We start from the raw sequence: 24,591 nt of genomic DNA, 5'->3' as shown, positions 1-24,591 counted from the left end.
ATAAATTTTAAATTAACAATTTAAGTTGGAACAATTTTAAGTATAATCTAACTTAAAATTAATTTAAGTTATTAAATAATAAATATTAAATTTTATTAAACACTCCTTAAATATAATTTAATTTAAAATCAACTTTAAATCAATAAATGATAATTATTAAGTTTTACCAAATCCACCTACTTATTTTTTAAATTTTAGTTTGGGTGTTTGATTTTCAAAATCCGGATTAATCTATTTCAAAATTGATGTGTTAGAGTTGAACGGGGGTGGATATATTGCAGCTTTTCGTTCCACATTTTGTGATGGCCATTAAGTGACTTGCTTTGGCTTATAATTATTATGTTTTAAAGCTTTCTTTTTCTGAAGTCTGAATTCCAAACTTGCATCACAATTTAATGATGTAAAATTTAAGTCAAGTAAGTATTCGCCCAAGGATGAATAATGATGTGAGGCAAGCTCCTTTCCTACCTTGGAAAAATGAAGGCCAAAATTTATGATTCATGCATGCTTCAATTTCTTCAGCACGTCACTATTTGAAAAAAAATAAAAATAAAAATAATTGACTATTGTAAAAATAAATTTTCACGTGTTAACTTTTTCTTAAATTGTGAAGCATTAAGATGAGCATATGATGTTCGTTGAAATGTCTCCTCTTGAGAGTTGGTGATGACATTTAAGGTACTAGAAAACTCCAACAGCTATGAGCTCAGAGGTATCTACTTCGCTTGTTGTAAGAGTAAAATTACAATATAAGTAGCATAAATTCAACATTTGAATCGCCCAACCCCTGCCTATCATGATTCAGCGAAGCTCAGTTGTCTCCGCCCTCCTTTTTTTCTTTCATTTTTCCGAGAAAAAGACGATACAAGGGAAAACTTTTGAGGAACATTGAACAAGGGTCCAATTGCCCTCAGATGAAGCTGAATCCGAGACATGATCTGGTCTGCCTCAATAATCAATAGCTCCGGTTAGGCAGAAGCGCATGGCGCTGTGGCTCGGTGGGATGACAAGGGCCCTTTTCCCCCACGGCAAAAGCGTAATGAGCTATGGCCACTGCTATGAGAATCATTCCCAAGCAGAAAATTGCGTAGCAATGGCGACCCAACCTCCCTACTATCCCCTCCCCTCTCTCCATCTCTCTCTCTGATGTTGGTTTCAACTTTGGAACTTGGTAAGTAAAAACCAAGGGCACATATATATAGAAAGAGAAGACCGGTTTCAGAAACATGGGGCAGTGCTGGAATATTCCCAACTTCCCACATCATTTTGCCGCTGGAAAATTGCAAATCTGTGGATTGTTGCGGAAATGCTTGTCACTTTCACACGACAGTAAATGGGTGTTGGCTGTAACGATTTGACTGGATAAACACCAAAATAATTGATCCCGTTACTGAAAGTTTCTTAGATGAGCCATACCAAATTCAAAATTTGAATTTCATGTATATATATATGTATATTAGTCATCACAACGTTTCTACATTTCACCGTTGCGTTTGATTGCAGAAATGTCGTTTACGTACAGTAACAAAATATGTATATTAATTTCATACAAAATAATAGAGGCAAAAGACGAATAACTTGAACGCTGTAGAACGAGCGCTATGATTTACAAGGTGTTGCAAAATCAAAGGCTTCTGATGATTCCATGCCATCAGCCTCGTATCCGTGGGGGAAAATTCAATCTCCACGGCCCATCAATCACGTCCTCTCTCTTCGATCAAATGAAAAGTCCTTGCGCACAACATCGATTTCGTGTTGGTGGGGAGTGGGTTGTGGAAGAGGAACCACTTGGGAGGAGCTAGGCGCGCTGATGTCTCTATCATGTTCCAAGGACGTTCCTTGGTGGAGCTGGTTGTGGTGAGAGGAGGAGCCGTCACCATGGTGCGGGTGCGAGGGGGAGGGGGACCCATCAGTCTCCCAATGCTCCATGTCCAAGTTGGACCTTCTCGGGGATGCTTGGAGGCTGTCCATGTCGCTCCGGTAGTAGCGCAAGAGGTAAGCAGGGGACGTGCCGTGGGAAGGCGTTGTTGGCCTACTTGAGATGGGTGTGGCTAGCCCAGAATGCTTGTTGTGTTTGATGTTTTTCTTAGCCGTGTGGTGCCAGTTCCTTAGAGCCGTGGCTACTCTCTCATGGAAGATCGTTGGCTTCATGGTTGAACCCATCTGTGTCACCAGGGCATAGAGCGGGAGAGTTACGTAGCTGCAAAGAATCTGTATGATGACCCTGCGCAAATCACAACATCCAAATATGTCACAAAATTACAAAAATCCATGACTTAATCCGAAGGAACCAAGAAGGCAATTAAGAAGACACTCACCCCATGGAAATCCTGATCACCACATCTTCAGTGTGTGCATAGAAACAAGACTTAAACCCGAATTCATACTGGAAATCCCGCAAAAAAACCAAATCAGTAAATACAATTTCATCATATGAATGCCAAATTTGTTAACTACAATTAATGATCAGTTTCCTCACCCAAGTCCATGCGAAGAAAGCCAGCTGAAATGCGTTCTGAAAGAGCACAAAATGGATGAGGTAGAGAACGAGGCGAGGGCGATTGAACCAGAAGAGGTCATCACCAAGCTGAACAACCGGCACTCCCTTCACAACCTCTCCCCTTTCTTGAATTCTAAGCCCCATCTTGGTTATGATCACCTGTAACTTGGTTCCCACCAATAGGATAACCTGCATTTAAGCATATATCATCATCATCCTTCACATTCATCAAATTCATTACGAAATTAAAACTGCATGGAGGCGACGCTTACAATCAGTGGGATGAATGGCAGCCATAGATAAGAGTACCAGCCTGTCCACATAAAGTTAAAAAGCTTACTCAAAGAAATTCAATCAATTTTTTTTTTTTTCAAATATAAAAATATTATTAGAAATATTTGCAAGTCACACTCACCATGAGTGTTGAGGAGAAGGAATAGCACGGCAAAGAACCATATTGGTGGACTGAGAAAATTAAAAACAATAAATTAAATTAATTTAAATGAAATTAAATTAATTAAGGGAAAATTAAAGGGGGAGAACAACTGACCTGATACCCACAACCACCTTGAAATCCTCCTCCAGCGATCTATTGATATATTTTTGGAAATCAAATTTTGCATGGGTTTGAGGTGCCAAATGTGCCTGAAATTAATAATATTAATTTTTATTTTTATTTTTTAATATTTAATTTTTTTGGTCTACGTAAGAGAAATACCAAAAAGGAAAAAAAAAATTACCATGATAAATCCATGTCTTAAGGTGAAGTAGTCAACTTTTGGAACGGACCTAACGAACTGTCTGAAGAAACATACCTGAGAGAACAAAAACGAAAGCCAAATAAGTTGCATTCACATACAGCTAGGGCCACCTTAGAAAATTCATTAATGAAGATTCAAGTACACATCATAATAATTTGCACTTCTTAGAAGAGACAAAACATTTTTTTGCACAATGAAAAGTCAAAACAAATGACCCCGAAATTTTCAAAATTGTGCTCCCCACCGTCCCTATCAAGCGACGTCGTTTTCTCCAGCCCCCGCTCTCTGACCGTCATCTCCCTTTCTGCCTAATTTTTGAATGATATATGAGGGGCGGTTACCTTCTCCAGCTTCCAAGAAAAAACTATGGCCTAAAAAATTAGACTATGGACAGTACTAGGTGAATTGCATGTGTGTATGGCCCACCCATGAATTCCTGGAAGTTTGATGGTTGATGTTGAGTCGTACGAAAGTGATGGTCCCAGTGTATCCACATTTTACATTTTTGGCTATTGGCTAATCAGCTCAATCAGAAAAGCACGAATCCCCATATTTTGTTTATGGAATCAAAATTCATTTTGAAAAAATTCCACGAAAATTATGGAGGTTTAATTTCTTACTATCCAGATGAGAAAGGGTGTCTTGGTCCAGAAACTCAAGTGCCTTCTTCCAAACGACGTCTCCCTGGCAAACCTGAACCTCTCCGGATCTGCATCACATATTTCTTACTGCGTCATACAACTTTTTTTTTTTTTTTTTTACATGAATTTTTATGAAATTAAGGATGTGATTAAATTCCATGTATTTGAAATGGGAATTTGGAGTACTGACCGTGGGAGAACTGGTACTCGACTGTTCTTGTTTCCTTTTCCCATGCCTTCCACCTTCTCATCTGTAGCCAAGTTTGGAGTCAAAACCTCTATGTCTCCAGGAGAAAAGAGGATGAGATGTTTTGTTGTATATGCAAAAAACTAATACGTACGAACCTTAGCTGTGCCCAAAGCCAGGGTTAAGATGCAGTAAAGGACATGGAAAATGGCCAGTACGAAGATGAATATGTGCAGTTGGTGAATAGCATCCGACGACACAAATGGGACTTGACCCTGAAAATTTGTTTCATATCCAAACACAAACCAATTCAGATCTTTGTTTCCTAGTTTCCAAACAACTCAATATAGCTTACAGACTTTAATTAGAAATTTAGAAGAGAAGTATGAGTTTGAATGACAAGAGAAAGAATGTGTGAATCCGTGGAATGTAAGATGCCAATCACTATTTTAATTCATGTCAGAAAAAGGAAGCAAATAATATAATTGGTCATACCTTAGCTGAACATTTGTCTTCTTCAGCTGCCGCCAAAACGCGTCGGCTGCCTCCACCAAAACCCGATATGCTGAGAAGTTTCCGTCTATTATCGGATTCGGTGTCTGATTCTTCAGTCGTTGTGCTCGTCTCTTCTTCAGACTTGCTGCATGGATGCCAAGTTGCTGCAACACTCTTTGATATACATATAGTCGATATCAGACCTTGTCCTACTGTTAGGAGCAAGGATATGAACCCTAGCAGCATTAGCTCTACAAACCCAGAAAGTTTTTCGTCAGATTCATTATAATAGAGTTCCAATCAAACATGAACACAGTAGACTGAGGACGATGATCATCGCGAGATGGGTGCACCTGATTTGACCTTTTCCAGCGCTTCATATAGAGCTTTCTTGTGTTTCTTCTTCAACCACTGTAAAAAAAAAAAAAGGCGAGTTAGAACTCCGACTCAGGCTCAGATACCCATTAAAATCAACTCTGATATCGATTTTTATCAGCCGCATGTACCTTTCCAATGAGATGAATGATGTACTCAATGATAATAGAAATCAACACCAAAACAAAACAAACTACAGCAACAGCCCATGTCGGCGTCTGCTCCAGCGACCTTCCTCCGGTTGCCCCAGCCATTTCCTGGCTTTACAACTCAACAAGCTACAAAATTTTCTGGAAAAATTATCCAGACTCCCAAAAAGCTGTGAAAACGCAGCCCTGAGGTTGAAGCAGGAGTGTTTGGGACAGAACGGTATGCGGAGGACAAAGTTTTCGATGTATGCCTATATAGACAAACAAAAGGAAGATCGATAGGAGGATAGGAAGATGGGGATGACTTTTGACTTTGCGGACGCGTAGAGTGATTTTATAGAGAGAAAGGGCCGAAAATTAAATAAATTAATGTACGTACGGATATGTCACATGTGTGAGTCTATGATTGACTTAATCAAACGATTCAAACATCACAGATGTCATTGACCCATGAATCCACACCGATTCACCGTTAATCACAGCCCCAAGTCAAATCCTGCTTCCATCAGTGACCATCGATTCCAAATCTGATGGCTGGTTATTGAGGATTGGTGAAATGGGTTGATTGGTCTGCCCATAATTGATGAACCGACATTGTGGCCTATACCCAATTTTTGGGATATTTTTTTAGGATAAAGTTTTATTTATCTATTTATTGTGACATTAAGGTGAGGTGTTATATAGATTATGAAGTGCTTAAATATTTACACAATCCGCCGGCTGTCACCATTTGGTTAAAACCAAGATATCTAGACAAAATATTTCCTAATCAAGTTAATTAAGACACCGTGTTGCTTAATTCAATTGTGAAATCGAATCAATAACAATGTGAAAAGAAGGTAATTTTGGTCGTCCCTCATAAGTCATAACTCCGAACAGGTGTATGTTCATGTTCACATCTGAAATAGGAAAAGTCCAGAATATGCAGAGTGACATCTGTCACAGCGAATTTTCTATTAAGAAGGAGATGGCGATGCGGGATTCAATTTTCATCCAGGATTTGTTGTGATTGGTTTGCTAAAAATGATAGAAATAATAGCCTACTTTTAGTTTATAAATGTAATTAGTAAATCAACTTAATAAATTAACATAAGTTAATAATTTAATTTAAATTATTAAATAAATTAAATATGTTTCATAAAATTACTTAATGATATGATTTAAGCTCAAAAATAATTATAATTAATAATTAATATAATTAACTTATTTTTAACTTTATATCTTCATTTTATATTTTTACCCTCATTTACCTCAATTTTCTTTACGATCCCCTTTACTATTTTACAATCTTTATTATTATTTGATATTTTTTACCTTAATTAAAATTTATGAAAATAAATATAACAATTTAATAATTTAAAATAATAATTAAATAATAAATTATAATTTAATAATTTAAGTAAAATCAACTTAAATTATTAAGTAATAAGTTTTAAGTTTTACCAATCAACCTCCTAAATCAATTTTTAGATGAGAAATCGAATAGCCTAAAATTCAATCCAAAATTGGTAGACCAAAAAATTGAATACGCTATGATTTCAAAAATGGAAAAAGTGTAAGTTTTGGTCAATAATAGAGCAGGCCAATTAGGAAAATTGTACATTTTATAAACGTGAGGTTCATGCCTATATGGTAATTCTCTGTGGACCCATCAGTTACGCGTGACACCATCTATATTATGCCTATTTTCACACTAAGGCTTTGGAATGCTACATACTGTTATTTATGTCATAAAAAAAAATTAAAATATTTTTTTATGTTTAATTATATTATAAAAAAAAATATCAAAAGAAATAAAATATAATTAATTAAATTTCAATTTCATGTTTAAATTTAAATATTGTGGTTGGACGCACAAAGAAGAAAAAGAAAAAAGGATTAGCATAATCTCCGAGAAGAAATGAAGACAACCTGCGATCCATCGGCCACATCACTTGATTATATTGACTGTTACAGGCTTACGGCTATAGAAAAGTATGATTGGTTCCTCACTTTCTTTATTCTTTCTCTGGAATCTTCATTAATCCATATTACAAAAAATTATGATTTAATTAGACCCAATGCACCCTCAAAATTAAGATTTGACAGTCTTTCATAAATTAAAAACCCCAAAATTAATAAATTAATATGAATAATAAAGAACACGTATTTTAATCCCAATCCATAGATCTAAAAATTTATTTCATAAAAGCAAATGCTAACTTAACAAATTTATATCATTTTTAGAAATCAAGCATAATTAAAAATCTCACCTACTATTCAATTACTAATTTCTTATTAATTATCTAATTAATTATTAAAATTATTTATTTTTTATACAGAGTGGTTAAAATAAATTAAATGAATTTGAACTAATTTTCAAAATAATGGTCCAATTTAATTTTTTTTCTTTTTTTTTTCATTTATTTTCCCTCATTAAACTTTTTTCCTCACATTTTCTAGGAATTAAACTTAGCTTTAACAAAAAGTGTAATATTTTATTTGTTTTATTTTTTACATTTTAAAAAAAATCGATGAAAACAACTTTAAATTATTTTCTAAAAATTATTCTCTATTTTATTTGCTTTTAAATTTTTTTTAAAAAATAACTATCAAACAATATTAGAAAATTTAAAAAACAATAAACTTTTAAAGTTTCCGAAAACAAAATTTTATTTTTAAAAGTAATTAATAACTATTTTTAAGAAGTGCTCTTAAAAATTGTTTTTGCAAATATTATTAAACATATAAGAAGTTTTTAGGAAAGTGAAACCAAGGGGTGTTTGGTAACATTTTTTAAAAATAATTCATAATAATTAGCTTTCTAGAATTCTTAAAAAAACTGTTTTAAATTGTTTTTAACAATAAAATTTTATTTAAAAAATTAAATTTTTCTTCATAAAAGTTATGCAAAATTTTACAAAGTATTTTCAATTTTTTTAATTATTGCTTAAAATACTTTATAAAAAAAATTGAAAACACATTTTTTTTACTTTTTTTAAAAGTGTCGGTTATTACAGGGTAGTCAGCATCCCGATATTTGGGTCCCATGCAAAATCGTAAGGGAACTTTTCTTGATTAAAAAAAAAAAAAAAAAAACATCATAAAATAATTCAACCCATTTTAATAATTGAAAGGTTATACCCCACATGTGAGATCATATTGATTTAGAAGGATCAAACGCTGTTGAAAATATTAGCAGTCTGATTGAGAAACTAATTAAGCCATGTAGGACCCACTGGCCCACACTGTCCAGGTTGGAACGGGACAGTTTGAGTTTGTTTGTACCATACGTATCTTCATTACTGAAAATTAGACTCTTCTCTAAACAATTTTGGGCCACGAAAATAATTCAAGCATAAGTTCAAACTTTATTTTCACAGTTTTTAATATAATTTTTGGACCACAGAAATAATTTAAATATAAGACCAAACATTACTTTTGACTTTATGGAATTGGAGTTCTTCACCGTCTTAGTGGATGATTGATAATTTAAAGTAATTTAATAACTTAATTTAAGTTATTAAGTAAATTAAATATGTATTGTAAAATAATTTTAAGGTAAAAAATAATTTTAAGTAATAAATAAAAATAGTTAATCTATTCTTAAGTTTATATATTTATTTTATATTTTTACTCATTTGTCATAATTACCTTTATAATCTATTTTATTATTTTACTATCTCTGTTATTACTCAATCTTTTTTGTTTTACTTATAATTTATGAAGATAAATATATTAATTTGATGATTTAAAATAAATTTTAAGTTAATTTTATTAAACAACTTTAATACTTATAGTAAAAATCGAGTAATAAGTTTTAAGTCAATAACTTAAATATATTTTAACTTAAAATCAACTTAAATCAATAAGCAATAAATATTAAGTTTAGAATGGGTTTAACCGTGATTTTGATAAGTATTTCTAATATTTTTAATATTTGAAATTTTTTATCTTTAAAATATTATAAATATTAAATACACTTTCAATAATCACTGACAAACACACTCTTAATCGAACTACATAGTTGAATTATATTATATTATATATATATATATAATATAAAAAAATCGGGTCATTATAATTGAGACGTGTAACACATGCTAATCAATGAAATGATAGAATGAGAAAGGTAAGGGAAAAGACTAAATCTCTTCTAAAGAAAAGAGGACAAGGTACTAGTAACTTGACTCATTCCATTACCAATAACAAAGATAAAGTCGTGGAACTTGTACTAATGTTTTCTTCTTGTCATAGGATAGAACTACATATAACTTGATTCATTAATGAGAGGTACGTTTATAAAATTTAAAATATAAATAATTTAACTTTAAATATCATAAAAATTAATTTAATTACTTGGATATATATATATATATATATATATATATATATATATATATATATATATTATTTAAAAATAAAAAGTAATTATAATTTTTATATAAAATATAAAAATTCTTATATGAAAAATATAAACTTAACTTATGTTTTTAGAAATTATTTTTAAAATTTTGAGCTAACAAAAATTTTCAATATTTTAGTTTTTTAAAAGCAGGTTTTAAAACTTATGATTGTTTTAATAAATGTTTCTAAGTTTTTCTTTTATATTTTATTTCATACATAGGAACTACATTACTTTTTTAAAATACATTTAAAAAGTGTATTCAAACAACATATAAAAAAAAGTCGATATAACAAATAAATCACCACATACATATTACCATGAGTTTTTATAATGTATATTAAATTGGTTTGTTTGGAAAGCCAAATATGAATTGTTCGATCAAAATTATATAAGTTTAAATTTTTAAAAAAATTGATAATTTAATATGATATCAGAGCTTGATTTAACAGAAATAAGGAGTTTCGGGTTCGCTTTATAATTAATTCAAACGGTTAGTGCTAAACTTTGACACGATCCAACACATTATTTATAAGTTTTTGCTGTTTAATTATTTCTTCCGTCGTCCTACTCACGTGGCTTCTTCTAAATTTTAATAAAAATAGCATATCATTTTTAATGACAATACCTTGTGTATGCACGCACGTAACAAATACTTGATTATTAGGCAATGATGCTGGCGTGGAAGACCCACCGCTTGATCTTTGGAGTCTGGAGTCTGGACTACACTAAGTCAAACCATTGCATGTGATTGGCTACAACAAAAAGAATCATATGATTTGTGAGGATGGTATGAGTGAATGCCCTCTATATAATTTTTCAACCATATTGAAATTCAAGTATGCCCGAAACCTTTATCACAAAGGAAGAGGTGGAGTCAACGCAACGTGATTTTGGAGGGCCTGTTTGGTGGAGGCTTTATCTGTATCATGTTAGTAATATTAGAGGATGGAGCCATGGATAAGTCCAAAAAATTCATCCACGTGTTCTCATGCAATTGGCCAATACTCATTTCCATGTCTTCCAATTGTGCCTTAGTTACTAAAATTGAGCCTAATAGGCTAATAGGGTCACAAATGACAAAGAAATATGTTAAAAAAAACGCTTAAATGGAATATAATGACAATTTATGTTATAATACCAACCGACAAATAAAATAAATCATAATATGTCATATACATAACAATTTTATAAAGTACTTTTATTTATATATCAGTCGTTTGTATTAGTGGTTTTTTTTATTTAATTTTATTTATTTATACCTTTATTTTAATAATACAAATTCTATTATATACTTTTCAAGATCAAGATTATCAGTTGGATAGATATTAACTCAACACTTTAATGTTTTTTTTATAATGATTTAAAAATTTATACATAATGGATACACAATGACTCTTTCTAAAAATGGAGAACATGCGTAAATTCATTTATCAAACTTTACATCATAGGTTCTGTATATATTAATTAAATACTTTAATATTTTCTTATAATGATTTAAAAATTTATATATAATGGATATACTCGGTTGACTTCTTCTCAAAATTGAGAACATGCATAATTTCATTTATAAGACTTCACATCATAAGTTGCTATCATGCACCGTTTTCATCTTGGATGAAACATATTTAATGATTTTTTAAATTTTTTATCCCGATCAACAGGAGAAGTTTCGAATTAAATAATATATGCTAAAAATTAGAAAATAATAAACAACCAATATTATTAATTTCATTGATATTCCTTGATATAAAAACTTTATTATAAAACAAGACACATTGTCAAGTCTTCAACCATTTCATTCATGGAAAAGACCTTTTTCCTTCTTTTTTTTTAATGATTTTATTTCAAATCATAATAATTTCACATTCTTTCAAAATCATTGGCATTGAGGCATGCTGTAACGACCCGCATCCAACCATGTAGATATTGTCCGCTTTTGGCCCAAGGAGACCCTCACGGCTTTAAAACGCGTTTACAGGGTTAAGACGAGCCTATACATATATAGCGCTAGGAACATTTTCTTTTATCCGATGTGGGATATTACACATGCTTTTACTTAAATCATGAATTAAGGAAAGAAACACAAACTGATTTTCTTTTCTACTAATACCAACTTTCACTTTTAGGTTTGGTTTTTGGGGTGAGTCCAAATTCTTTTAGGTTAGTTTAATGTAAACTTTTATTGATTGGATTGCATATAATATGGTCACAGACCAAGTCTTCTGCAAATCCATTCCAAATCAAAGTTGTTAGTGCTTGGATAATTTGATAAGTGCTTTCCAATTTTTTTACAATTTTCTTGTTTGAGTTGTAGCAGTTGTGACAACATATTATAAGCTATAAAAAAGCACTTAGTGTAATTGATAAAGATGATAGGATGGCCACATATTTCTTCTTTGATAATGAGATTCAATCAATCAATAAATAAGCAGTTGAAGATTAAGGTGATGGAGGGTATGATCTCACTAGTCAAATTTTCTATTAATACGTTTCTCACATATTAAATATTGATACCTCTTTTAGAGAAACATAACGTTTCTGGATGAGCTATCAGCCTAAGACCACGTTTGGAGACATGAAATGATCATATGAATAATTCAATCTTTTGGCAGTCTACTTGGTTTGTCATAGCCATGGATTATTTTTGCCACCATAAACTTGCTTAGTGGTGTATCATATGATGGGTTATTTTTTTCAAAAAATTATTAAAAATGGTTTATTTGAAAAAAAAAAAAACAATATATAATTTTTTTTTGTTTTACATTAAACCTGGGTTTTTCAAAAATGAATTTTATGTGAAATCCTAAATTATGATAGTTTTAAAAGATTTTTTAGAAATTGTCTTTTCAAGAAATGATTTTTGTTAGAGATTTTTTTTTTTTTAAATAGAAATCCTATTTTTAAAAGATGATTTTAATTTGTAAATTATTTTAAAGAATTTTTAGAATTTGCCTTCTTAAGAGATGATTTTTGCTTTTATATATATATATTTTAGATAATTACTACAAATTCGATCTTTCTTTCCGACAAAAATTACGATGGATTTGAAATAGTTTTTCCATTATCATAATTTATGAATTATTTTTAAAACTATGGTACGCTTGTCAAAATTCGGTTTTAATATCAAGACGTTAACAATAATTATGAAGAAAAGGACCATGAAAAATGGCACTGATTGAACATAATGGACACCCTAACTAGACAATTGATCAGAGCCTTCCCAGGATGAGACATCCCTAGAATCTACGATTTTATTCATTAGGTCTTCAAAATCTGGCCAGACAAATTGAACTGGTACCACCCTAGGCAATATAGTTTTGGCAGCCATTTTCAAGCCTACTTCCCCAGGCCCCAACAAGACCCATTTGGACCGCTGATTGCAAGTCATCGACCATGGACTTTAATAACAATAATGACCCTTTATTTATGTCACTGGACCAGAAAAAAGAGTGGTCCAGAGTGGTCCAGAAGTGCGCTTTGATTCCAGGCCTCTCTTCCAATTCATCCACAGACACATCTTTCATTTTGAATTAACCGGTATGATTCCCCAATCTCCCGTCTCCACATTATTTAGAAAGGGTTTCTCGTCTGGAGTTCTTTTAGCCTATTGATAAAAGTGTGGAATGATGAAACAATTCAAGAGGTGTAGCCTGTAGAGGTCTTCGGAGTGGTCCAAATCGTAGGAAAATGAGGCTATTTTTGGACGGTCCGCAGTCTGAAGTGGTAGCTTGGATGTATAGTTTGATAGTGACCATTCAAATGGTGAAAGACTTTTAGAAACACAGGCTGATCATAAGTGTGAACACAGTGGAAATTTGGGTTAATGCGCGTTCTTTTGGTGTCCGTCGATCACTGCAAGCAATAGTTTATGGGCACACGGTGCCAACTGCAATGGTACTCGTCGAGTGGGAAAGGATAAAGAAACAAACTTGGATAATTGGGTCCAGCTACATGATAGGGTTGTAACAAACTTATCTTTAGATTTTATTACTTTGTATTCATTTGTAATCTTCTTGGTACTCTTTCTACGTAGTCTGTTTTTTCGTTTTTCGTAGTTTGGTGATGTTGATTGTTATTTTATGGAACATACAAAAAAAACCGTGAAAATTAAAAACTTATTTGATAACTATTTTTTAGAATAGTTTTCTATTCTCTTAAATAAAAAAATATGAAAATAGATTTGATAATAAGAAAATTATTTTTTATTTAAAAAAAGAAAAAGAAAATAAGATATTTTGGAAAAACATCTTAGAATTATTTTTATTTTTTTAGACTATTTTAAAAAATAATTATACAAAAAAATAAATTGATTAAAAATAAAACATTAAATATAAAAATTATTTTTAAAATATATTTCAAAAATATTAAAAGTAGATTAAAAGTATTTCAGCTTTTCAAACAGACTTTTATTTTATAAAACATAAAAAAATAAATTTAAAAAATCGTTCTAAAAAATTATTTTTCAAAATTACTTTTGAAAATAGTTAAAATAGAGGGCTTAAGATTTTGGTAGGTATTGAATCAATACTTTAATTTTGTTCAACAAAATTTTCTTATTTAGTATGATTAGTAAAAATGAAAATTTAGGGTTTTACCTTAAACAATTTTTAAAAACGATTTTTTATAATGTATATTAGTAGTTGTGCAAGTTAGGAAATTACATTGGGAAAACTTTTAAAAGAAAAGAGTTTTTTTTTTTTAAGAATTTGATTTCAAAACATGTTATTTTGAAGTTAAAATTATCTTAGAGAATACGTTTAAAACTTTTATATTATACATAGTTCTATGGAGATGGTTAATAAAGTTTAATAGATTCATCATTTCAAATAAAAAGTTTTGATCATATAAGGATAATATCAACTACTTGATGTCTATCCGATGCATCCACTATAATTTTTCGTACCCACCATTTTTTAATAACAATTTTTAAATACCACTATATATATATATGGAGATGGTTTATTAAGTTTAATAGATTCACTCTTTAAAACAAAAAGTTCTGGTTTAGTAAAGATAATATCCACTATGAATTTTTGTATTCACCCTTTTTAATAATAATTTTTTAAAATATTTTCAAATATCACTATATATATATATATATATATATATATATATATATATATATATATATATATATATATATATAGAAATGGATGACCAAATTTAATAGATTCACTCTTTGAAACAAAAAGTTTTGGTCCAATAAGGCTAATGTCCACTACTTTATTTTCATCCGATCTCTCCGCTATGAATTTTTGTACCCACCCTTTTCTCTACAATTTTTCAACAAATATTTTAATCTCATGTGTTAAACCTGATGCTTGTAATAATTAATAACCCCACGTGTTAATCATTATTATTAATTCATAATATTACAATTATAACTGTATTTATAATATTTTTTAAAGTTGTTTTTTTTTTCTATAGTTTGTTCTCGAAGCTTACGGGTACTTTATACCTTAACTTCAGCGCTGAACAACAAGACGACCTCCTAGACAAGCCCTACTACTGAGATCAATTCCTAATTATCATCTCTCCCAACCTCTGATTTGATGTATCATGTGTAAGCATAATAGGACATATCAACTCCCATATGAAATTGAAAATTCAATAGTTGTGAACAAATCTAAATAATCATGGTAAAGTCAAAAGGAAAATCCAACACCAACCAAAAACAAAAAAAATAATATGTAGTACACATAGTATGAATTATCAAAATATTTGAGAAATTTTGGAATCTAGTGGTCGTTTTATTCAAAACCTAATTGTGACATCTATTTTCTCTCTCTTTACACCTTGGAATGCACGTTTTTTATAGTTATAAAGAGAACGCGTTTTCACATCTTCTTAACCCGAAATGTCTGAGGAGAGGAATGGTTCCCTTTTTTTCTTTTTTTTTAGGTACCCTCAGGAACAACTCTAATGGAGACATGTGACTTCGAACCATAGTGTTAGGGGTTCGAATCCCTCCATGGTGAACTTGTCGAGGATTTGACAAAAACAAAAAGGGTAAACTAAAATAACAATCGATATATTATAAAAATATGTCGAAAGCTACTTAGTAGGTTTTGGTATCAATATAACAAAAAGGTAGTCCATATATGTCATTAAATAGGTCATCACATAAAAAATTAAAGTTCGCTTCATTTGTTTAGAAATTGCGGAACATGACACTTACGATGTGTTGTTTTCATGTTTTGGATTTTTATGTCTAATTGCTTGTAAAATAAATTTGCTTAAAATATAATTTGTTATATATTTGCAGGTTTAGACAATAAAAGAAATTTATAGTGATATTGTAATTTGATAATTGATTATCGATATGTATCAAGAAATATAGTATTTAATAAAACTTTATTTTGAAGGACAATACAATAAGTAGTATTACTAAAGAATGAAGACTTAGGGCTATAAGATAAGATGGAGGAAGAAATCAAAGAAAATAAGTCATACGTGAATTTGAATAATAATGCATTAAAAGTTATTTCATCAAGGATGGCAAGTAAATCGGCAAACCTATGGTCGACTTGTGTATTTTCTATTCTAAACAAGGTAAGGGTAATCCAATGAAACAGCATCATGTTCCTTTTCCATTTTCTATTCTACTTTTCAAATCACATTTTGTAGTCCTACATCCAAACACACCACAAGGGTTGTCGACAATCATAAGATCCGGGCTGCAACCGTAAGCATAGTGGGCTTAATGTTGAATGGGCCCAAAGGTTTACTCAACAGGCCCACTAGAAATTGTTAAAACTAAGAATGATGTTATCACTGAGTTTAGTCCTATGGAACCCATGGACTGCCATCTTGCTTGAGCAGGGTTGGAAAATGGAAAAGTTTGAGAAAAAACTCCCACAATTTTTTTGAATGATTTTCCATGATGCTTTCCGCAAAATGTTGTTTTGTCAACTGGCCCACCATGGATGGGCTTCGGCTCAAAACTTGAAACCCAAGTATAGAATGGTTGGGACCCAATGGGAGCGGCTTCAACTCACAACTGTTGCCGCGCTTTCCTCAATTCAATTTCAAACTTCAAAAAATTCTACACTCCTCCACTCCTCTCCTCTTCTCTTCTCCATTTTAAAATCTCTTAACCCAATTCAACAAGCACACCCTTCTTCCAATTTCCACAAATATTCTTCACACTCTCGCTTCTATGGACCTTCATTCCACCCAATTTGCAGGTACTCTTTGTTTTGCTTTGCTGTTTTTTTATGGCCCATTCCTCTAATTTCATCGAATCTGTACTGGGTCTTCCAAATTTGTCTTCAAAAACCCAATGCTGCAAAAAATTTGCAGGTAAAGTTCAGTCCTTGAAATCCAGAACTGCTGGGAAAAATGTCAGAGAAGGAAAAAACAATTCCAAGGATCCCCCAATTGCCAGGTGATTTTTATTTCTCTTTTTTATGTTTGCATTGAATTACTTCTTCACACATGTTATCCACTCCTCTGCTTCAGGGAAAAGCGAGCTTTTGGCACAAGTCGAAGCACAAACATTCCTGCGAAGACTGAAACTGAGAAGCCTGCGATAAAACCCACAACCGGGGCCACCCAAAAACAGTCAAAATCGTCCCGCGCCACCGCAGAAGAGAAGAAACTACCTGAGAAAAATAAAGGGAGATTGAAGAAAAACAGTGTATGCTTTCAAGAGAAAGTCGCGGAAAGCCCTGCAAAGCAGCATGCTGATGGGCCTCGAACTCCGGCGGCCAAGCCCAAAGTTGGCACGCCGTATCATACAGCAGAGAATTGCAGCAAATGCCGGTTCGACAGGCTCGAAACGGCGACGTATTGGCTGGCCCAGATCAAGTTGTCGGAATCTTTAGGGAAGCATTTCGTGTCAGCAGCGTTTTTTCGACTTGCTCTGGAGTGTAAAGCGGAGGTTTGAAATTTCTTTATTAGTTGTTAGTTCTTACAATCATCGCTATCATTTTTCTTTCTAGAAAAGAAAACCCACGTTCTTCCAAACATTTGATTAACATTATGACGGAACTTTTTATTTAAGCAAGCATTTTGATGAATTAATTCATGTTTGAAGCGACCATATTGATTTGTTTCTGGGTTAATAATGTAGCCGATTCGGAACATTCGGAATGAACTAAAAAGATATTTGGGGCGGCATGGCCACCTACTGGGCTCGAATGAGTGGAAAGATGTCAATGAGAGCTACGGATTGATCGAGAATGAAAGCAGTAATGTTGAGCAACTACACCAGGAACTGAAGCATCAGCTTGAAGAAGGGAAAAAATCTGAAGAGTTAGGTACTATACGCACTATGGAAGCTTGAAGTTGTTTGAGTGTGTGGAGTGGATTTTTTAAGTTGTTTTTTGGGAAAAAGGGAAAACAAAACTGAAGTATGTGTTTGGAAAGAGGGAAAGCAGAAAAATGTTGGAAGGGGCATTCCGAGAATTGAACTCGGGACCTCTCGCACCCTAAGCGAGAATCATACCACTAGACCAAATGCCCATTTGTGAAGTTGCCTATGTTATATGATTTTATTCTTTAAATTTGTTTTTTTGCTATTATCCCCTCCGTATTTGTATACGCTATTACCCTTGGATGCCACAATCAATTTTTTCTTTTAGATTAGTAACAAGATATTGAGGCCCTTGAAAGACACTTGAATAGTTTGTAAGAATTTATTATGAAAATATGTTGCTATTTAAAATAAAATTTAAGGTTTAATATACTTTACCTTTTGAATCACGTGTTTTGTACATTGTCCCTTTCAGGTTTAAAATCAAATAAATTACCCTCCAAGTTTCTTAGATATTAGTACTATGTTTTTTTTGTTGGACGATGTTAATTTGAATGGATAGAAATGTCATGCATTGTGTATGTGACTTAATAAGTAAGAGTAGATTTGTAAATTGAATCATTAAAACAGAGCTATGACTTTTAACTCGTTGATTAGATTTTGTTTTCAGGCAAAGGGGGTTTTCGTTTTTTATACCTTTTTGCTCCATTTGATTGCTAGGAAATTGAAGGAAAAGATAAGGGATTCATGGAATCTTGTTATTTGTCTTTTTTCATCATTTTTTTGGGCAGTTTTGTTTTCAAACAAAGGGGGTTTTCATTTTTTATGCCCTTCTGCTTCGTTTGGTTGTTAGGAAATTGAAGGAAAAGATAAAGGATAAATGAAACCTTGTTATTTGTCTTTTTCATTATTTTTTTAGGCAGTTTTGTTTTTGGGTAAAGACAATTTTCGTTTTTCATCTCCTTTAACTTTGTTTGGTTGTTGGGAAATTAAAGAAAAAGAGAAGTGATAAACGAAATCCTGTTATTTGTCTTTTTCATCGTTTTTCTGGGTATTATTAGGCATGTGACCAATTGTAAATCTTCATGGTGAAACACAATTGGGCTTAGAGGTTTCTGGTTTATCTAGAATCATATGAGACAAAGTTGTTTAAAATTCTAGTTGGCATTAAAGAATAAAAAAAAATCAGTTCCAATTTCCAATTCAACTAGTACACCTTCTTTCCAATTTCCACACAAAAAATGTCCAACCGATGGAAATATTCATTCACATATGACAATGACTTCTTGTGCCATCAAGCTCTTGCTAGGTCCATAGTGGTTTGTGGACTGAGATTAACTCATTCCAATGGAGATATTCATTAGTGGAAATATTCACTAATGGAGATATTCATTAATATATGACAATGACTTCCTATGCCATCAAGCTTTTGCTAGATCCATAGTGGCTTGGGGATTGAGATTAACTTGTGGGCGTTTGAAGATTTAGGGTTTTAGAATTACAATGAAGAAGGAGGGAGAGTTTTGTTTTGGTGATTCAATTTACAAATCTATCTTTATTAAGTCACATGCATAATATATAATATTTTCGTTTATTCAAACTAGTACAGTTCAATAAAAAAGACAATATTAGTATTTAAGAAGTTTGGAGGACAATTTATTCGATTTTAAATCAGAAACGACAATATACAAAACATGCAATAGATTGAGGGGAAAGTATATTAAACCCTAAAATTTATAATATTTTCGGTAATCTTTTGTGATGTTATTTGCAACAAATAAAAATGTGGAAAAAGCTTTTTTTTTTTGCATTGTATTATATGAGTATCTTTATAGAGAATAAGTATAAGAAAACTATTTTTTATATCTAAGTTTTCAAATAAAATTTTATTCCTTAAAATACTCGATAACAATATTTAAAAACCATTTTTAAGACTATGTTTTGATAATTATTTTGCAAAATAACTAAAAATCCATGGATGCAACTCTAACATTTGCTTGAAGTAAATAGGAAGTCTTTGATATATAAAATGTTTTTGGTTTTAAATTTCCTCTCATTCCAGAGCCCCTCTAGAAGGATCATTCACTCAAGACCTCCACTTGGCATGCCGACTTGAATATTCTCCCAAAATCACTTTCTAAGCCTTTTAATAACGGATTCAAAGCTAGATGAGTCCCCATCAAGCTAGCTGCTTCCCTCCTCCATCCTCAGATGAGAATTCACAGTTTCTCACTGTGGAACTTTAGCATCCCTTCAGATTTCTCACTCACTGCTATCCCATTTTCCATGGCAGCTTATACTCTCAGCTGCCATGACCTGAGACTACAAATAATAATAATAATAATAATAATAAATAAATAAATAAATAAATAAAATAAAATAAAACAAAATAACCCTCTTCCCAAATCTCAGTTCAATGTAATGAACATGAAAATTACAATAAATTATTAAGTTTAGCCTTAATTTTCTTGGTTTTGCGGTGTGTGGACGTAGTTTAAGACACTAAACCCAAATTTCAGCCGCCTTCTAGAAATTGCGAGTTTTATAGCAACTAGCAAGGGTTTGATGGTGAAAATGGGGACTTGGTGAAAGAAAATAATAATAAAAATGATATTAATTAATAGCAAGATTGGAGTGTCTAGACACTTTAAAAGAATTGTTTATCCATGAGGAAGAATGGTCAAACTCAAGAGTGTTTTGTGTGGTCACAAATCAAAGGATAATATGGTTTAAATATTTTTTGAAATTATACTAAAGCATAGAGATGGAGTATATTTGATAACTGATTTCGAAAATAATTCTAAAAAATACTTTTTAAAAACTATTTATTAATGTTTTATAAAATAAATGTCCATTTGAAAACTTAAATTTTTTTAACATTTTTTTAATATTTTTAAATATGTTTTAAAAATAATTTTTATATATAATATTTTATTTTTAATCATTTTAAATATTTATATAATTATTTTTTAAAATAATCATTAGAAAACAAGCGAAAATAATAAAAAATAATTAAAAAATAAAAAATAATTTTTAATTGTTAAATAATTTTTTCAAGTTTTTTATTTTAAAAAACAGAAAATTATTTTAAAAAATAATTATCAAACAAACCCTATATCTTTTAGGGCATATTGAATCTTTGTGATAAAATTTAGGTGATTAAATGATGAGTTCAATATATCAACCATGGAAAAAATGTTGTATCATTAAATTAAGTGGTTGCCCAAAAAGGCTGAATGATTACCATTTTTTAGCAAGTTCAAGAAATAGATATATTATTCAACTCGATATATTACCATTTTTTTATATGTAATAAAAATAATGCTTACAAAGAAGTTCCTTAATCATCATTCAACAAAGATTTTAATAGAGAATAAAGAGGGAATATTTTACCTCGAGAATAAAATAATTCTATCTCTATGATCCCGGTCCAACATAAATACCTCTAATATTTTTGTTTAAAAGGTGCTTCGATATGATATGATAGGAGCATAACAATAAATTAATTGAGGTATTCTTATATAAGAAAAAAATTTTATTTCATATTTTAAAAAGATGAAGGTTAAAAAAAAAAGGCACACAGGAATTATTTGATTAAAAATGATGAAATAATTCTTAAATTGTGAATCTAATTTTTCTCATATTTTTTCTTGAAAAGTAACTTATTTGACATAAATGTTTTTTTTTACCATTTTAAGTATTTATATGTAAGTTTTAAAAGAAATGATTATTTTTATAAGAAAATAATAAGAATATTTTTGTCCAAATTAGGCCAAAAAATGGTATGATTAATTTCAACCTTTTAAAAAATATGATTAATTTAACTAATTCTATTTAAGGTTTGAGTTAAATACACCTAATCCTCGTTAATTTTAAATTTCATTAAAAACTTCTCTTGTACACTTTGGATTAAAAAAGAGGTAAATAAAATTATTGAGCAAAAAATGTAAGAGATATTTTTTATGAAATTAAAATTTCAAACTAATGAAATCTATGAGTATTTAATCCAAACCTTAGGAAAGGTGAACAAAATTAACCCTTCAAGTAGGTAAAATTTGAACAAAACAAAGTCGGTTTTAATATTAGATAACTAAAAGAAAAGGTTGGCTCTTCCAAGTAAGCAGGGGCGGATCCGATGCATGGCCTAGGGTATATCCACTTGAATTTTTTTTTTTTTAATATGATGAGCACTATGATGTAGAGGCAAAATCAAAATTTTCTTGTATCAAGAAAAGAATAAGCCAAAAGTAGAAATGCATGAAAATGAAGCTGCCTTATAGTCAAATATTAGTAAGTAAGCAATCTCGTTCAAGCATTAAATAAATTTGGGTCCTCCACGGATCAAGACATGTGATTTGCCCCATTGCACTCAATCATTTTTCGGAAATACCATTCATATTATGGACTCGTATGATTTTTAATACCATCTTTTAGTAATTTGCATCAACAAGATTGGGAAAAGTCATTTGCTATTTATTTATGGTTGATTATTTGTACAAAATTTCCCAAATGTTTGGTGTAGATGAGTTTGAAGAAAAGGTCAATTTGGAGTAAGACTGGGCGTGTTGTTCATTAACAAATTTGTGAAAAATGGTCGGCCTCGAAGAGTGTTGTCCATGGCCAAAGGTCAACAAATCATGTCTCCCCCAATAGAATCTAAATCAACTCTTTATTTGAATGGATCCTCATAAAGGCTTGGAATGTTAGATTAAACAATGGATATTAATGGTAAGGAAAGTAAATTATGGGTGCAATTAAAGTAGATTCAGATTCTTAGGATCTATATGATAGTTGTTTTCAAAAACAATTTTAAAAAATAGTTTTTGAGAATAATTTTTGAAGATTGTTTTTTGACTTTTTGTAGAACAAAAGTCAGGAAACATAAAATGTTTTTAACCTATTTTTAATATGTTTTAAAAATAATTTTTATGTTTAGTATGCTATTTTTAATCATTCTACATGTTTATATGATTATTTTTTAAAATAGCTCTTAAAAAATAAGTGAAAAAATGAAAAACAACTAAAAAAATGTTATATGAAAACATCATATTTTTTGTTTTTAAGAATGAAAAATAGAAAATAATTTTTTATTATCAAACATGTTTTTTGGATTTTTTTGTTTTGGAAAACGAAAAACCATTTTTGAAAACAATTGCTAAAGAGACCCATAGTCATTTTCAACTCAATTTAAGAATAAATCATAAATCTAATTTAACCAGATTTGTAAATTGTATTATCCTCTAGCTTAATCCAAACCTTTTTGTTTTTCCCAAATTTGGGTTAAAATTAGGTTTTGAATTAGAAAAAAAAATGTATGAGTTAACAGGTTAATTATGTTAGTCAAATTTTACTAAGAAAAATAGTATATATTATATTAAAACCAAAAGAAAAGTTTGGCCATAAAAGTTTATATCTCATTATATGCAAGAATAAATTAAATATATTAGTCTTATTAATACAATATTCATAAAGATAATGTAACAATTTAGTATAAAATAAAATTTTTAATTATTTTAATACATAAAAAATTAATCTACTTATCTTTACATAAGATAAATTATTTGAATATTTAATTATATATACATAAATAATTATCTAATTACAATTATTAAATACTCAAGTTGAGTTCAAATTATCCATTGTTCCAATGTTTCAACCTAAGCTTCACTTGAATTCAATTGATTCCAAATTGTAGGCACTTCACACACAACAAAAAGTTGTTTATGATTTAATAATCCGAGAGAGTTGGATTAGGGGAAATAAATGATTTTATCAAATTTTCAAAATATAGACACATGAAAATTTTGAAACATTTTTAAAATATCTTATTTTATTTATAAAATATAATAACTCTTATATAAAAATATAGATCAGTCTTATAATCTTAAAAATCACTTTTAAAATAATAAAAAATTATTTTCAAAACAAATATCTAAAAATCTTGTAATTTATGTATGAGTTACCATCATGATTTTAAAAACCCAAAAACCAAAAATATATACGAACCATACTTTAAAAATCCTTTAAATTATAGGTCAAAAATAGAAAGGCTGAACATGATGTGTTACATACCCCACAAGCTGCCGCCTCATTCTAGCAGCCGACCCAACCACCAAACAAAAGGGTCCATCTCCTATTCTGTCCAAAACCAAAATAATGTAGACGCAAGCTCACAATTTAATATGTTGCAACAGATTCGATGCACCCAGTAAATATACCCTATAGTCTATTACACACTTATGCTCAACTGACACGTATTATGGACTTAATAATCGATCAATTAATTGGCGGCGACGGTGGAGGGAAAAATGCCCTCTCATAAGCTGAATGAAAGTCATCCCATGCATGGTGACTTTGACATAAGTTGGGAGGAGTATACAAACCTCAGAATGGCATGAGAGTCGCCCAACTGCGACCAAAGAGTAAGAAATGGTGCGTGGAAGCTTCATGCATGCTATGACCATTTTTTTCTTTACCCAACTCTCAGGTCAGATGTCTCATCAATTTTTGCCTTCATTTGGCCGTCGGTTAGGAAGATGAAAAACAAAGAGACAAACAGAACTGATGTATTTTCTTTTACTTTGTTGTTTGGTTTGTTGTAAGGTAGGTTGCATGTTTGAGAAAAATAAATGTTATGGTCCAAAATAGATAGTATCTATACGAAAAGAAATAAAAATCGATTGATAAACATTGTATTGTTAGTTTAATATTTGAGGGGTTAAAGAAAGGGAAAATCTTATTATATGTATAATATATTGTTTCAAAATATGATGTTGTGCCTCAAAAGGACTACTAGATGATTGAACCATTCAATTAGTTTGTTGGGTCAACGGAGCTGT

General features: G+C 30.7%; 2 protein-coding genes and 1 non-coding gene across 4 annotated transcripts; 1 reads left to right on the top strand and 2 right to left on the bottom strand.

Moving 5' to 3' along the window:
• Positions 1–1,417: 1,417 nt before the first annotated feature.
• LOC117916920 (MLO-like protein 6) lies at positions 1,418–5,399 on the bottom strand. Its single transcript, XM_034833156.1, has 13 exons — positions 5,091–5,399; positions 4,938–4,995; positions 4,585–4,835; positions 4,248–4,364; positions 4,093–4,153; positions 3,882–3,970; positions 3,241–3,315; positions 3,051–3,145; positions 2,916–2,965; positions 2,773–2,813; positions 2,480–2,689; positions 2,319–2,386; positions 1,418–2,224 (listed from the first exon to the last, which is right to left on the bottom strand). Exons 1-13 carry the CDS (start codon positions 5,211–5,213, stop codon positions 1,699–1,701), a joined length of 1,764 nt encoding a protein of 587 aa, XP_034689047.1. The 5' UTR covers positions 5,214–5,399; the 3' UTR covers positions 1,418–1,698.
• Positions 5,400–16,512: 11,113 nt separating this feature from the next.
• On the top strand, positions 16,513–18,150 carry LOC117916608. 2 transcript variants are annotated; one of them, XM_034832727.1, is made up of 4 exons: positions 16,513–16,682; positions 16,798–16,882; positions 16,957–17,377; positions 17,570–18,150. In XM_034832727.1, exons 1-4 carry the CDS (start codon positions 16,655–16,657, stop codon positions 17,780–17,782), a joined length of 747 nt encoding a protein of 248 aa, XP_034688618.1. In that variant the 5' UTR covers positions 16,513–16,654; the 3' UTR covers positions 17,783–18,150. The 2 variants fall into 2 exon arrangements, with proteins under 2 accessions (XP_034688618.1, XP_034688617.1); XM_034832726.1 differs by lacking the exon at positions 16,513–16,682 and having other exon boundaries at positions 16,689–16,882.
• Positions 17,890–17,961, bottom strand: TRNAP-AGG. The gene has a single exon. It is a non-coding gene; the product is annotated as a tRNA-Pro (tRNA).
• Positions 18,151–24,591: the final 6,441 nt, after the last annotated feature.

Source organism: Vitis riparia, chromosome 6, assembly GCF_004353265.1.
Source record: "Vitis riparia cultivar Riparia Gloire de Montpellier isolate 1030 chromosome 6, EGFV_Vit.rip_1.0, whole genome shotgun sequence".
Lineage (NCBI taxonomy): Eukaryota > Viridiplantae > Streptophyta > Magnoliopsida > Vitales > Vitaceae > Vitis > Vitis riparia.
Note: the sequence above shows the minus strand (reverse complement) of the source record. Positions and strands in the feature narration are given on the sequence as shown.

Excerpts from the sequence above, each read along its gene's own strand:
- LOC117916608 (XM_034832726.1), top strand. The coding sequence starts at position 16,713 with ATGGCCCATTCCTCTAATTTCATCGAATCTGTACTGGGTCTTCCAAAT. Across the intron at positions 16,883-16,956 it reads AAGGATCCCCCAATTGCCAG|GGAAAAGCGAGCTTTTGGCA; the intron begins GTGATTTTTATT and ends CCTCTGCTTCAG. Across the intron at positions 17,378-17,569 it reads CTCTGGAGTGTAAAGCGGAG|CCGATTCGGAACATTCGGAA; the intron begins GTTTGAAATTTC and ends TTAATAATGTAG.
- LOC117916920 (XM_034833156.1), bottom strand. The coding sequence starts at position 5,213 with ATGGCTGGGGCAACCGGAGGAAGGTCGCTGGAGCAGACGCCGACATGG. Across the intron at positions 4,996-5,090 it reads TCATTCATCTCATTGGAAAG|TGGTTGAAGAAGAAACACAA; the intron begins GTACATGCGGCT and ends TTTTTTTTACAG. Across the intron at positions 2,966-3,050 it reads AAGGTGGTTGTGGGTATCAG|TCCACCAATATGGTTCTTTG; the intron begins GTCAGTTGTTCT and ends TAATTTTCTCAG.